The sequence below is a fragment of the Exserohilum turcica genome, assembly GCF_000359705.1.
Source record: "Exserohilum turcica Et28A unplaced genomic scaffold SETTUscaffold_3, whole genome shotgun sequence".
NCBI lineage: Eukaryota > Fungi > Ascomycota > Dothideomycetes > Pleosporales > Pleosporaceae > Exserohilum > Exserohilum turcicum.
Window position 1 is genome coordinate 2,026,564 of NW_007360136.1, and position 15,409 is coordinate 2,041,972.

Sequence of the window (15,409 nt, forward strand, 5' to 3'; positions counted from 1 at the left end):
GACTCGCTTAGGTTAGCGACTCACTTGTGAACCACGTTACTGAAAATCTTTATTGACCTTATGTACGTACATGGAGTTGTGTAGTCGCACACTTGCTTGTAACGATGTTACAAGCCCCGCCAAGTACCGGAACCACAGCGGAGTCGGATCGGGACAACTATCCGCCGCAGGACAACAATGCCTGCTGTCCACGCCGCAGTCCCACCTTGGGAACTCGGGTCCGGATCGGACCCGACTCTAGTTTATATTTATTGGGACAGTTCCTGTAGATAGCTCAGTAGATTTTTGATATCCTTTCGTACAAGGCCTATAGGTGGCTTGTTGAATCTAGGCTCTTTGTGATCCCACGCACTCCCATATGCCTCTGAGTGATCCTACGACCGAAACAGATCCGACCTGCCTTACCTGCGCCGTTACATTGCTCACGTCCCAAATGCCCTTTTACCGCACCACGCCGTGCTGCTACCCCGCCTCAAACCCCCCCCCTTGTTCAACCTGGGCACAGGCACAGGCACAGGCACAGGCACGGTGATACAAGAACATGTGGTGTGGATGAGTGGCTGAGTAAGACTTGTGCTTGTAAAACCAGTCTTCGTTTGGCTATGCGCGGGCCTATGCGACACTCTTTAACGCAGCGCAGACCGGGCGCACTTAGTAGTCATCGTCGCTGTCAGAAGCACTATCCCAGCCTTGGTCGTACTCCTCCGCAAGGCCATGAAGGCTGTTAGCCAGGACCTCTCTTTCCTCGATTGCAACCATTCGCTTGACGATTGGCTCGATCGTGCGTATTTGCGCTGCCACAGCTGTACTTGTTGTGAGGCCAGCGTGGACAGCAAGTTTTTGGGCATGTCCGGATCCCACGTCGAATATGGCCTTGGGGAAGCTGTCGAGTACGGGGAAGAGGAGAGGTGCCGTGTATCTGGAGGTGGTAAGTGCGTGCTGAGTAAGTATTCGTTCGGCTCGGTAATCAGGAGAGGGGGTGGGGAAATTAGTGTTGCGCAGCGAGAATAGAATAAGGAAGTAGACGATGGTCTTAATGGGCTTCCACGCAAGGAAAAATATTGGACATACCTTTGGACTACGGGCCCATTGTCAAATCTGTCATGAGGATCTCGTTCGCTATTTTCGGATAAGGTCCACTCGCCGCGAGAAGCCTCGGCCCTCCCAAAGATATGCTCTTTCTTCGTGCGAGCCGCGGCGGACCGGTAGTCACGCGTAAAGAGATCGATGTCGAAATCCGTTAATTCGTCTTCGCCCTCACTCGTATGTCTTGATCTTGTCGATCCAACTTTCGCAATGGATTCGGCTTTATCCAGTGCTTTCTCGAAGAGAACATCGGGATCTGCAATGCTCATCTCCAACTTGGCGATCCGCCGTTTCCCAGTACTGTTGATGGTATCTTCTAGATCTTGAAGTGTACCTCGGCCGCCCAAGGTGGATCTCAAGCGCGACGAAATAGTCATGCTTTCCAGCCCCACAACCTGCAAAGCCGCCATGTGCCACGGCGATGTCGCATCTAGTTTCAGGTAGCTTGGTAGTTTAGCAGGGGTATTTGACATTGGCACGTAGACTGAAGACTGCTCGCCGAGTACCTGTAATGACCGAGCCGAGTTTCCAATCTGCTGTAGTCGTTTTTCCTGAACAATGTCAGTGGAATTGCCTCGAACCGACCCTGTAGTGACAAACCCTTGGTACGGTGGTATTAGCACCATGATCACCAAGACCCCAGGTCCAGATGCTCATCTTTCCGTACTCATCTCGCAGTCTTTCGAGCCACTCCGAGGCCCAGCCACCCCACGCCCCGTCGACGCCAGTGAAAATCTGCAGCCCCTGTATGCCGTCGCATTCTTCCACAAAAGGACGAAGATCGCGGTCAACCAAATCCACTTCTCGTTCAAGCTTTTCAAAAAGCTCCATACCTACATCCCAGTTCTCAAACGGCATGAGCTTGTCGTTGACATCAAACTCGGACAACTGCACAATGGACTTGGGGTGATAGTAAACACGGCTGTAATCGGACCAGTACCGAACCGAGGACGTACTGAGTGGCGGTGGCTCGAGACCAGCATCGAGATGCTCCTGGTAAGCTGATTGCGGAATGGTCTCAGCTGCGCGTTGAATGATGGGCTTAGAAGGCCAGACGCCTGGTTGATCCAAGATGCTTCTATCGTCTTCGGCCTCGTACAATGCATTGATTTTCCTCATGCTCCCAAAGGCGCCTTTGAGATCGTATATGAGGGTCCTTGGAGTAAAGGTGTCTGAGCCGTCTGGCGCCAGGCCGGGCCGGAAAAGAATGTCATGGTTGACAGGCGACTCCTCCTCTGGTGGATAAGTGAAGTAGGATTCCTTCAAGAGTCAGGCATGATACGGGGTAGATTACCAAACGAGGCATTGACAGACTGCGCAATCCTGTACTTGCCTGGGTGTTCCAAAAGTGCGATCCAAGATAATTGCTCTGTGTGCCAAACTGCAGCGTCACAATCTCGTGCATGGCGAGAACAAGCTTTTGAGAGAAATTAGACAATACCAGGTAGCAGCAAAGTGTGCGAAGAGACGTTGGAGGTGTAGGTAGGGATGGACGGCGATTGGTCGAGGTCAAGTTCTGCGAGTGCCCCGCACGTGCTCACGCGATTGAGGGAGGAGCGCTCCACGCACTTTCCCGATACGTCATCATACTCGATGTGAGACTGTGAGCCAAAGAATGCACTGCACGCAAGGTTTAGGCAGAGTTACTGATCTTGTTATCTACACATCAAGCACATCTGACTAACCCATGAGCTGCAACTGGTCGGTTGGTGGCCACCGTGTTTGTGCAAAGCTCAAACACCGCTTGATGCTTTGCAGGTACTTGCGCGTGATTTCGTCGCTCATAATGTGTGCTGCGTTCTTGTCGCTTTCATGCAGCTTTTCTCTCGCACTTCGCTCGTGGATGCCCACCATGGTGACACCAATGGGCCACGCTGCCTTGCCGATACTCAGGCGCAGATAGCCGTCGTTGGCATCCACATATCGCCTCTCCTGCGCCGCATGTACAATTTCAACCACGGGTTCGATGATACTGTCTGGGAGATCAGACTTTTCCAGCTTCTTGAATAGCGGACGCATGTTCTCGCGCGCCTGCACCATGGCCGCATAGGCTTGCTTTCCCTGGTAGCTCTCCTTGACCTCGGCGTCTCGACGTGCCAGCGTTGTTTCCCACTCTTTGAGCACCATTGTGAAGTAGCTGGCCAGCTGCCTGAAGAGAAACTCTCTGCCTTCCTTGTCCTTTGGTGCCTGCCGATTGACCTTCATGTCCTTCTCTGGCACCAGCTGCAGCGTTGTCGGGATCGGGCCATCCGTCATGATTGCTGCTAGGCTGTCTGCGCCGACGCGCTTCTTGTATCGCTTCAGCCGCTGCTTGTGTGTCTCGCCAAAGAGCCGCGCCGGCTCGTCGAGAGCCCTCAGCTTTGCCACCAGCTCTTCATCCTCAATGTCTTCGTCCCCGGGCACAGGCGTGCCATCTCCTTCTCCCTCCTTCTTTGGCGGCAGATCGGGTAAGCCTAGGCGCTTCCTCCGCCGCCGCTCCTCTGCCTCTTCCTCCTCTTCTCTAATCCGCCGTGCTTCTTCAGCCATGCGCATGCGCTTCTCTCGCCGCTGAGCCTCCTTCTCCGCCTCATCTTCTTCGGCTTTGCGCTTCTTCTCCAGCCGCTCCAGCCGCGCCTTTTCTGCGGCTTCCTGCTCAGCTAGGTACGCCGCTTGCCGTTGCGCCTCGAGTTCACTGCGTTTAAGGTACTTTTTATCGCTGGATTCGGCTGGGGCGGCTGTTTCTTTGCCCTTTTTGATATGCGCAGACATTAGATTTGCAAAGTCCATCTTGGCGACTGTGTTGTGTCGGATACAGGTGAAGAGCGAGGGTTGAATGCGACACCCAAGTTGGTGGTTCGGCAGCGTGGTTCTGCCGAAGAGGCGCTAGTGCGAGCTCTCCGCGTCGCGTACCCTCACTTGGGCTCTGCCAATGTCGCATGACGAAATACCAGTTTACGAGTTTGGTCTACCACACATGCTATAAACACTCTCTGAAATCCCCGAACAAATCCAAAGCGCTGTGATCTTTGCCTGCCGACAAGGCCAACCTCACAATGGCCGCTCCTGCCAAGATTGACCGGCAAACAACGACGCCGTTCTTATTACGCCTCTTCTTCAAGCAGGGTTCATTCCACAGGCAAGTGACAGCAAACCGCAGGGCTACAGTCACACTAACAGGCCCAAGATTAGATGAATTCGACCCGACACTACCGCGTCTTCCAACCAATGTCCAAATCTACACATGGCAGAGCTGCACTCTGCGCGAACTATGCCAGCTTCTCCTGAGCGCAGTCCCCAGCATGCTACCACAGCCGTATGCAGGCGCGCGCATCGCATTCCGGCTCGTGTATCCCGACATACAAGGATCCAACCGACCAGGCGCACCAGGCCGATATATATCGCGGGACATAGGCTCTGTCATTGTGGGCGCACCGTCGAGGCACGATGATGTAGACATGGAGGGCAGCGATGGCGGGAGTGTTGCAGAGGCGCTCAGGCAGCTTGATGGCGACCCGGACAGGTCCCTCGCTGACGTCAAGTTCCTCATTGGCGATTACATTGCATGTGCCATCCTTCCCCCGTTGCCCGACGGCGGCGTACCAGCAGCGCCTCCGCCATTGTCTGGACCAGGAAGAGGACCGCCTCCTGGCTCGTACGGCGGAAGGGGCAGAGAGAATGGATTTGGCGGCCGAGGCGATTGGGGTGGTGGCTACGGGAGGGGAGGAAGAGGAGGCGGCAGGTTCGACGATAGAAGAATGAGTGGCGGGGGTGTGCCATCTGGAGAATGGAGAAGAGGCGAGGCACCGCCAGAGCGAGAGTCGGGATTTGGAAGAGGGAGAGGACGTGGAGGTGGTGATGATTGGCGTGACAGAGGCCGAGGCCGAGGCCGGTGGTAGCCATATCGTCTGCCAGAGGCTACTCGACAAACTCTATGGCCGTATAATCGCACAAGTCGAATCCATGCTCGAGTCAACAGCTGCGAAAAACGCGGCTTTGTTATATCCAAATTGTGAGTCACTTTTGGCTTTCAAGACATCAAACTAACGCATGTTACAGTGTACAAAGGATCATATACTTGGACCTTTTTTCATTCTGGCCCTTAAGCTTCATTCGACTTTTTTTCTCTTCTCCACGTCCAGTTCTCTAAACTTTATATTCGACACATAGTATCAGGACATGGCGATGCAGCCTTACGCAGCATCATGATTTGATCCCAGTCCCTTATCTCTTAAAAAAAATCTACGATTGAGTCAAAAGATGTACTGACAAAAGTCTATGTACGCGAGCATGGTTTCACGCTCAAACCAGACCCTGGTCCTCGGTTGTCCTGACTTGGTTGTCCCCCATGCTTTCCACACTACGTGTTCATCCTCCTGGATTCACATCTCCACTTGCGTCTCGGCTTGCACACCCGACCCCCGACTCCCTGTTGATCATCCACCGGAACACATATTGCGCTTTGCATACGCGGAGTCTCCGAAACGGCGGAAGCCACAAGGCAACCAAGCAAGTTATGAGGCGAACACTCACGAGACACGGATAATCAAGGCCATTCATTACTTCCCACCTCGCACGTCATACCCAAGGCTGCCCGTTTCCGACGCCTCGATTGCAAAGAACCCCCCGCCCCTTATCATAGTGAGGCCAGCTTCCCGTGCAACAGACTGGCAACTGAGTCAGTTGCAAGACTACGCCGCGCGCTTTCCAAATGCGAGGTTGTTCAGCGCAGCGAATCACGCGAGCGGGTGAAGCTGGCGAGCATTTTATCCGCGTCCAGCGGCACTCAGATGCCGGATAGCCGCATGTCGATAACACGGCGACATATATGTCGGCGTGCCGACATGCACAATCGGCAGCAGGCCCACTGGAATCTCGCTGGACGTCTCAGAATACCCACACGCCGTCTCTTTGCTGCACCTGCGACCAGAATAGCATTGTTGGTGTGTTGTGCGTAGGGGAAACTGCAATACAACGTCGTCAGGGCGCGTGTGTGTGGAGGCGAAGTACACGCACAGCCGCATGCATACATGTATGTGTGTGTATGTATGCATGTATGTGCGTACCAGCGTGGGGTACTGTAGCCGCTCACGCTCACGCCGTCAACTGCATGTCAGGCGGTGTCAGTCCTGTTTTTTTCATTGTTCTGACTGCGGTTTAGACAGAGACTGCGGCTGAGATGGAGAAAAAAACGGCACAAGATGATGGGTTGTTGTTGGCTGTTTGAGTGGTGTTGGCTTTCCCCCCTCGTCCTCCAATCCAACCCCTGGCCCTCTGACCGGATCTAACGTCGACACACTCTATTCGCTGCCGAAACGCGGGATGGGTGATTTTTAACCGCAGCTGTCGTACAAGCAACCCTTTTCTTTTCTTTTCCTTCGCCCCGATAAGCGCGATGCAGACATGGGCATGCTGTTTCAAAGGACGTGGGGAGGAGAAAGTAGGAGTTGGGCTGCGGGTGCACACAACCACAACCAAAGGAATGGCCTTTGCCCCTCGTCTTTGCCTTGCCCTGCCTGCATGGCTGTAGTAGCACGGAAGCCTGGATAAAACGTCTACGCAAGGGGTGGGGGTGGCGTCATGCTCTTGGTCTTGGAAAAAACCAACCGTGCATGAGGTTACTACTGTAACCCAGACCGCCTTTTCCCCCCCCCTCCCCCCATCTTCTAGTCACAATTGAAAACAAGGGGATCGAAACAAGAGAACACGTGCCCAGCACAATGGCTTGAGAGGAAAAAGTAAAAAAAAATGGCGAGTGGCTCACGTGTGTGGAAGAGATGGGTACGAGTGGAGGGATGGTGGTGGTAGAGGACGTGGATGAGGTTAGTTTAGCGGCGCCGCGGGGCGTTTTTTTAGTTTGAACTTATTTTGCGTGGCGCTGGGGGAAAGGAAAAAAGAGGGAACAGGAATACGAGCGAGGGAATGGCGGCGCACGGTCCATGCGGCAGTGAATGACGGAAACTATGGCTTAGCGTGCGTTCTTGGGCGTGTTGGGTTTGGTTAGTGGCGTCGAAAGAATACGCCGTGGTGGCATGGCTTCCATCATCGAGGCGTCTATGCTGGGGTTTCACGGCATACATTTTTTGTTCCGCACGCATTGTGTGTGCTTACGGGTGGGGGTCAAAAAGGCCTTTTTTTTGGTATGAGGGAGTCGATGGAGAAAGAGAAGACCGTTGGGGGTGGTGGTGGGAGGACAGTTGGTGGTGATGTGACCATGCGATGCAATTCGATTCGAGCCGCAGCATACACACAGCACACACGCACGCCATGGGAAGAGAGGCGCCTATGCACACCTGCATCGTATCTAGCGCCCATACATCCCCTCCAACCTAACGCAAACGAGAAAGAGAAGTAGAAAGAGGCTACGCATCCACCCACGACAAGAGATCCTCCCTCCCCTCGTTTCGGAGCCCAAAGCCGCCAGTCCCCCCGATCCAGAAGCCGTGCATAATACCTAGCTGTGTCAAGTGGAGAGAGGAGAGTTGCCACAGAATCATACATCAAACCCGCTATTACGACTCGGTACCTGCTTTTCGAGAGAGAGAATCCAAGAAGTCCCAAGATGATCCGCCTCTTCCCCCCCTTACACAGAGCCGGCCGGTCCGCACATCTTCCATCTCGCGCTCGCTCCCCTTCGCGGCTAAGTACATGGGCTGACGACGAAACATGCAGCCCTAAGTGCCCGCCCCAGCCACGTGCCTGAGCAGCATTCCAGCCCCATGCAAGAGGATTTGACTGTGGGGAAAGTGGATCGCACGCCAGTGCCAGCGAACAGCCGCAGAAATGCGGTCAGTTTGCTTTGGGAAGGTGGCATGCATGCGGGCCATGACGGGATCCTTGCTGGCATGCATGTGTGTCCTTTGACAGCCGCCCAGACGCTGTGCATCGGGGGCGAGGTTGCTTTTCATAACGATCATCGTGCTGCTGTTGGTGTGTGGGGGGCGCCAACGAGCACGAGTGAGAGGGAGAGAGAGAGAGGTGGGAGAAACTGATTTGCTGGCATGGGCAAATCGTATGTTGGGCTCTCTACCTCTATCTCTCCATCTCTTTTGCTGTCTGCACGTATGGAGAAGGACCAGATCACTCGTAGGATCGCAGTCTATGTGGCTCCAAACAAAGAAAAGAAGTCTTTGTGCTGCCCTCGTGGCCCACATGTCATGCCGTCTTCTCCCACACCCCGTCATGTTATCTCTGCCCACCCCCCCCCTCCCTCGCCTCAAAGCGGCCTCGAGCCGTGTCCTGGGACGCTGGTACCGAATGCTGAGTTGCCTGGATCTTCCTGGCTGTGAGAAATATGCTGCTCGCGGTAACTTCCTGCTCCGGCCACGGCCACGGTCACGGCCAGACACATGACCATGGTCAGCAATAATAATAATAATAACAATCATAATACGACGCTGGGAAATGTGACAAGCCATCGTTTGCATTAGTATGAGAGGCTGGTCCTAAGGTAAGTACCGGAGCTTTCCGCGTGTCCATGGTGGACATGGAATGGGGGAGGGGAGGGGGGAGGTTGCAAGCATATCCTAGTAGAAACACGGCAACGTACTCTCTTTCTCTCTTTCTCTCGCTGTCTCCAGACTGGATGGACGATCCCCCCCCCCCCATCACGTGGACCTCTCCCGCCTCGTACTCGACGTTGGACTCGAAGTAACCACACGCCTACCCCACATGTTTTGCGCTGAGAGGCTATGCGGCCTGTCCGTGGCGTGCCATGCCGCTGTTGTTTGGCCCGTGTTAAGCGCTGCGGCGCGCGGGAAAGGAATGTGATGAAGCCAGCTCCAGACCTATGACGGGTTGTGTGCGTGCGTCGCCTCGGGCCACTACTTGTTCTCAATTCACACAGCCTGTATGTGTGTGTGTGTGTGTGTGCCGCTTCTCTTGCTTGACTCCAGTCGTTGCTCCTGTGGGTCTATCCTATCTATGCCCTTTGCAGAAGCCGGCATTTGTCACGAGTAGATCCAAAAAAAGAAGAAAAAAAATGCTGCATTGGATGGAATTTGTATGGTTCAGAGCCTCGCGGGGCTGTACGCCGGGGATTACAACACACAACGAACGCAGGCGTTGTGGGTTATTTCTTCTTCCTTTTGCTGCACATCAAATCTGTGTGTGTGTGTGTGTGTGTTGCTGTGGCACAGTGGAGCTGGTTTTTTTCTTTCTTTCTGGGGACTTTAGATAGCCATGTCGAATCTATGCATCGTACGACAATGACGTTAAGACACGCGGGACAACATGGTCTACTTTACTTACACACACACACGCGCGTGCGCAAAACAAGACTTGGTGTATTTCTAAGCTGGCATCGGATTGATTTGCAAACGGCCAGTGCGCAATGTGTCCTTCAAACCTCACCCTTGCCCTCCCGTCCATCCTTTAGCTGCTAGCAGGCTAGTCTGAAAACTCTCCCCCCGGGGCTGACAAGGTATCTCCTTGGCCACAGCCCACGCCGTGACCAACTTACCGCCCGCCCGGCAGACGCACGCTACGCCGTCTAATCGAGCATCTGGCGAACCGGACGCCATCCGCCTAGGGAGAAGCTCTGCCTCATGCTCGTGCAGCTCTCTCTCTCGCTTTTACCAGCCCCCCCCCTTGTTCCCACACCCTACACCCCCGGTCTCTCTCCATGTGCATGTAGGGACCTCCCAAACCGTTTTTTTTTCAGCCAAGGCAGACTGATTGGCTGTATCTTGTCTTCTGATCAGTGTCAGTGCTCCTTCTATGCAGGTTCGACCAGGTCAGCCACATGCGTTGCTAGCGTGTAGTCGGGCTGCACTTTTGCACCGTCGTTGAGAGTGACTGCGAGAATAAGTCGGCTGGCGAGCGGCTGGCATTGCTCGCAATTTCGTTAGCCCAATTATGGGGCATTACTGCAGCTCTCTCTGGTAATGTGAGTGGTTTCTCATGTCGTGCGTCTTTTTTTCCCCGTCGGCTAGGAATCCCGTGGGGTGATGCTCAGCAACGTGCGTCCATGGCGATCACACCAGGGGCGTCTTCTGGCCATTTCACAAATGCAGTTCGTGTGTTTGTGTGTATTGTATTGAAAACAGCCGTAGAATTCATGAGTTGATACATGCTTCTTTCTCGGAGACATTGGTTGTATATTGTAGGACCAAAAAAAGGGGGGAGGGAAGGGGGCGTGGGCGGCAGCAACAAAATCTACGAAACGATAGTCGAAGAAGCGAAGAAAGACAACAATAACAATAACAGTAAAAACATGGCACAGAAAAGCATGCCTAGGCACGACAAACACTGGCCTCCCCAACACCGTGAAAGATTGGAAATACCCAGAACAAAAACCGAAATAGGGGTCGTGATCTTCTACACTTTGTCGGATGCCGTCGACCAAACGACACACTGATACACACTACTTCAAGCGTGCCTCTTCTTCCTCTCTGAGCTTCGCCTTGAGCCACCGGCGCAGCGACCTGTCCTTCTTGGTATTGAGGATCTCCTTCATCTCGGGCCACGTCAACTTGGGGTTATTGCTCTTGCGCTTGGGGACCTTGAGGTGGATAAAGTAGTGCTGGCGCAGGTTGTCGCTGCGGGTAAAGGGCCTCTGACAATTGGGGACTCTGCACACGTCGAGTTTCTTCAGCCCGATGCGGTGCACGCTTCGGATGTGGCGGCTCAGATGCTCGGGGCGCCCGAAGCGCTTGCGGCACGGCGTGTGTTGTGGGCCGACGAGGTGCTGACATTCGAATTTGCCCGTCTCCGAGCGCGTAGGAGCATTGCATGTGGAGCGGGGCCAGCCTTGGACCTTGAAGAAGTGCTTGGATCGTCCGCTGTTCGTGGCCGTGTTGGTCCAGTTGTCGCTTGGGGGGCCGTCGTCCGAGTCCGAGTCGTCAGAGTCCCAGTCTGTTTGTCCCTCGCTATCGTCTTCGTTGCTGACAGGGGAGCTCATCTTGATGTCTGCAGAGTTTACGGGGTGAACTATGGAGTACTGCTGTGATGTATGGTATGCCGTGTGGGGTCCAGGCGCTGAAACGTGTGCTTGAGTTGGAAAGCTCGGGGGCAACTGCAGCGTACGCGGTCCGTAGTTTGGAACGCCTTGGTAGGGCAGGACAAACGATCGTGAGTCCCAAGTGGCGGGATCTGCGTAGTTGGACTGCCAGAGAGGATCCGTGTCGTTTGTGCAAGCTGGGTAGCTGACTGAAGTGTCTCGGGGGTGATGGAAAGCTGGCTCGAGGGCCTCGTACATTGACAGACCGGTGAAAGGTGGTGTTGGTACGCTCTCGGGGTGACTGATGGAAGAGCTTGTAGACAGTGGGCTGCCGCAAGGAGGTGCTTCGAGCGCCCACGGGTCCATGATGTCCATGGGAGCACTCAGTGGCTGACTGATTGCTGGTTCGCGTCCAAAGTTCTGAAAGGGCATCCGGGTATCGAACGATACATGGCCGGGCTCAGGCGTCATCGGGCCATGCTCGCTGCAAGTCGATGGGCCGGGAGATGTGTAGTAGCTTCCCGTATATTGATACGGGCTCGAGGTAAAGGTGTGGGCACGTCGTTCCATCATGATTGATATGAATCTGGTGTCTGGTCAGCACCAGCACTTGTGTCGAAGATGATGTGTGCAAACGTACAAATGTAGCTAGGTTGTGAATGGGTGATGTGAAGAAGGGGTGGCAGTGACTTAAGTAACGAGGGTGGCGTTCTCTTGTAAAGTATGGGGAGAATCTGGACCTGAACTCGATCTCGACTGTGGCAGGCAGGACCATCTGAAATATGGATCTGACGCAATAGCGAGGCCATGACCGCGCCCCCAGCTCCGTGGAGGCTTGTATAGCCCCTCATCCAAAAGAATGCTAAAAGATCGATCAATACGACGCAGTCCCAGTGGTCTGGTATTGCGAGAGCGAGACTTGGCCCGTACCATTTCAGCATGCCCACCTTCCTACGTACACAGCCTTGACTGCTAGTCGAAAACGAGCAGTCCAGACTGACAAGGGTGTCACACTATCCTGCGGCGTAGTTGAAAGACGCACGTTATGGGGGAGCGGCGCTTTGTCTGGTAGTGCGTGGGCTGGCATGCGGGTACCCTTGCCGCGAGCCACCCATCAGTACCCTGAGAGCTTTCATGGTTCAACCCTACACCCTCGTTTTTTCCTCAATGCCTTGGTGCCTAACAACTCAGGACACTGACAGCCGCGGGGAACACATCCGACATGATTCGGCTGGCTCGTCGAGTGGCCGATGGGTCAGCCCCACAGTGGCTTGTGACGATCCATCTGATCAGGGTCCTGAATCTCGAGTGTCTATGTGTGTGTGACGCTTTCGTGTTGCAGCGTCTCGTCAACCGTTGTTCCTGTGGGACAGACAGCCGTTCAGCTCGCCAAGTGGGCGCCAAATCTATACCTGGACCTGCGGCAGAGGTGCCCGAAGCGAGATGGCCTAGTGGATAAGTCTTGTAGACAGCCAGCCATTGCCAGAGCGGAGAGAACCGCAGTGATGCAAGTAGGCAGCCAAGCTAGCAGCGACACGTTCAGCCTGCCGCTTACTGACTACGGGCGCAGGGGTCCTACCATGGGTTAAGCCTCATAGTGTAGGGCATGCATTATAGGCCGTGCTCAACTCAACCTCTTTCATGCTGCCTCGACTTGTTTCAGTCGTCTACACTGCTCCCGGGTACAGCCACGCGTACTATTTACGCATCCACATGCCAGAGCGTGTTGGTGACTGAAATCCAATAACACGGTGCATCCAGTGCAACAACCCAACAGCTAGGTTTTACACAGCTGTCATGTACGATGGTCATCTTAGTGAAGCTCGTCTTTGGGGAAGCTAGCGGCTCTTGAGAGTGCCGGTGGGATTTTGACCTAGCTAGCCGAACGTGACAGCCGCGGATACCAAGTGCTGTAGTGTACCAAGATTCTTCATCCATACGGGACCAATCAGCCGGAGCGCCTGTGGAGTCGGATCTGCTCAATCACAGCCTTGGCCAGGTGTCTCCATGTGAATGCGGTTGTGCTGTGATGGTGATATGGCCGGCCATGCTCATATGTGTTCCCAGTCATGTTCTTTTCTTATCTGCATTGTCGAATGTGTTTCCGTTGCGCACACGGCGACCAAACAGGATAGCACGATCTGGGCGGCAGTGTGGCGCGGTCTTGGGGGATCACCCATCGAAGTTAACATGATTCCAAGCACGTAAGTGATCGACGCGTGGTGAAGTGCGTAAGACGGATTTGAGATCAACGGCGCCCAACTTACTCGAAGCACGGCGGCGGCCATCCCATCGTGACCCGTTGCAGGACAGGCATAACCATGGGAGATGAGTTTTGATCCAGGATCGTCTAGCACAAGTGCACCATGTAGACGGCCATTCCATTGGGCATAGTCGTCGGCCGCTACGAAAATGCACTTGACGGGCCAAAACTCAAATGCCACCGATGGCATGGCCTTGGGGCAATAGTGAGTGTGGCTCCCGTCGTTCTTATGAAGCGGACGTCTCTGCCACTGCAATTTGGGGCGGAATACCCGCGGGAAAAGGAACCCAGGAGGCGCGTGCCGCGCAACAGAGCAGAGACGCGAGGCAAGCACCCCGATTGGTGCATCTCGAGCATCTCTAGCTTCTTGGCTGCAACAATTCGCTAAGCGATCGTGAATGGGCTGATTTCTAGAAAGCCTAGTGACGGTTTTGGATGGGATTAGGTTTGAAAAAATGTCGAAGGTGAGCCTACTCCCCCGATTTTTTTATATCTGGAGTTTGCTCGCTCCTCCTCCTCGTGCTGTGTGTCTTCCTCAAGTATATCGGCCTGTTTGGCCATGCCAATGATGTCGGTTGCGCCGGCGGTGGTCCTGGAATGTGGTGGCGATGCGATCCTCCCACAAGAGGTAGTTGTACAGGCCAGTATGGGGGGTACTGCCACGAAGCATCCTGTAAGTACAGCAGCCAACTGACGCAATTCGATCTAGTCCCAGCTCGTTGGCACCGTCAAAGTATCACACAAGTTCCTGAAACTTGTCTATATTGGGACCGGCGAATAAGTAGCTTGGTACTGAGGTAGCAAACGACGAAAGTATGAGGATACTGCGCATAAAGATTAGCGCGTTTACATCTGTCGAATGCATCCATACTCGACTGTGCTTGTCGACTGGATGGTTTGACGAGCAACGGAAATTTGTCAAAGAGCAGTAACAGGGGTGCAATTGGTCAAGACCGCACCTGTGCCGCCTCGATGAGTCGTAAGCGGCGTCAGAAGCAACGGGGTTGCAGAACCCTTGTCAACATGTCGAGTTGCTCGAGTGAGGCAGAACACATGGAGCATGTGCGGCATCTTCCGCCAGAATAACATGTCAGCCCTCCCAGGCCATCGCTTGTTCAGCCACTGAGAGGGGCACATGTCGTGACACAATGCTGATGGCTGCATGCGCGCGCTTGAAGGAGCCGACATCGTGGCAAGGCAGAGTCGATAACTTCGCTTCGCTGCAGCGAGTCTGAGTTGGATGGAATCGATCTCTATCGGACAGTCGTAGTCTCCGCGGCCCAGATGGAGTAGATTGAGCGATTGGCGACGCGATCAAGTGTCATGACGAAGATTCATGTTCCGGCCTCGATTAGCTGAGGTGCCGCGCACCACAAAGCGCCAAGCACGCTAACCAAGATGGGCCGGCGTCTCCTCTCAACACCGACATTATTAATCCCGCCGGCTTCAAGGTCGTCTTGCACGCTAGCGACGGCTACGCCTGATCACACACGGCGACTTCAACACACTTGCCTTGGTCGCCGACTGTGGCTTGAAGTTTTGTACGCCACGTGCGGAGCCCCGGGGCCGCAGGGCTCCGAAGCTGCTGAAGTTTGGTAACCTGCATGGACGCGCAATGACCCAGGACGCGCAATGACCCACCCCACCAAAAAACCTATTGCAAAAGATGAGGCTGTATAGCCACCCACAGTCGCTATTATCACGAGATTTCATAGTGTTGTAGTAATTATAGCATTGCGATCATGATAGGCTACTTGTATCTACTTAGTAGCTTAGTGGTGCAGCCGTTGCGGGTGGTCTAAGTTAGGACGGCTAGTGCAGCCACCTTAGCTTGTACATGAGATGAATCAACAACAACACGTTTCTGACGCTTCTGCTTTTAGGAGGAGCCTTATAAGGCTTTGCGCTTACCCCTTTGGGATAATTGTATAGCTTTTTCAGCCTCCCGGGCTGCCTTTTGAGCCTCCTTTTGAGCCACCTTGGCGGCTCTCTCCTTCTCTCTCACCTCCTTGAGCCTCTCTCTCTCAACACGCTTCTCCTGGGCTATTTGAAGCTTGTACAATTGAGCTTGTCTCCTTAACTCAGATCTCTCAGCTTTCTAGAGTTGTAATTGCTGTTGTTCTTGTTGTCGTTCCATCTCATCC

The 15,409-nt window shown here is 54.1% G+C and overlaps 4 protein-coding genes across 4 annotated transcripts; 1 reads left to right on the top strand and 3 right to left on the bottom strand.

Annotated features, from left to right (window-relative positions):
• Positions 1-651: 651 nt before the first annotated feature.
• Positions 652-3,852, bottom strand: SETTUDRAFT_172061 (uncharacterized protein; the record flags this gene model as incomplete). Its single annotated transcript, XM_008029391.1, has 4 exons — positions 652-919; positions 1,072-1,637; positions 1,687-2,346; positions 2,938-3,852. 4 exons carry the CDS (start codon positions 3,850-3,852, stop codon positions 652-654), a joined length of 2,409 nt encoding a protein of 802 aa, XP_008027582.1.
• A 164-nt stretch (positions 3,853-4,016) lies between these two features.
• Positions 4,017-5,290, top strand: SETTUDRAFT_163826 (uncharacterized protein). The gene is made up of 2 exons (XM_008029392.1): positions 4,017-5,074; positions 5,122-5,290. The coding sequence occupies exon 1, from the start codon at positions 4,119-4,121 to the stop codon at positions 4,959-4,961; it is 843 nt and encodes a 280-aa protein (XP_008027583.1). The 5' UTR covers positions 4,017-4,118; the 3' UTR covers positions 4,962-5,074; positions 5,122-5,290.
• A 4,816-nt stretch (positions 5,291-10,106) lies between these two features.
• Positions 10,107-11,711, bottom strand: SETTUDRAFT_163829 (uncharacterized protein). The gene is made up of 2 exons (XM_008029393.1): positions 11,643-11,711; positions 10,107-11,588 (listed from the first exon to the last, which is right to left on the bottom strand). Exon 2 carries the CDS (start codon positions 11,573-11,575, stop codon positions 10,427-10,429), a length of 1,149 nt encoding a protein of 382 aa, XP_008027584.1. The 5' UTR covers positions 11,576-11,588; positions 11,643-11,711; the 3' UTR covers positions 10,107-10,426.
• A 1,342-nt stretch (positions 11,712-13,053) lies between these two features.
• SETTUDRAFT_32337 (uncharacterized protein) lies at positions 13,054-13,455 on the bottom strand (the record flags this gene model as incomplete). Its single annotated transcript, XM_008028829.1, has 1 exon — positions 13,054-13,455. One exon carries the CDS (start codon positions 13,453-13,455, stop codon positions 13,054-13,056), a length of 402 nt encoding a protein of 133 aa, XP_008027020.1.
• Between the last annotated feature and the right edge of the window lie 1,954 nt (positions 13,456-15,409).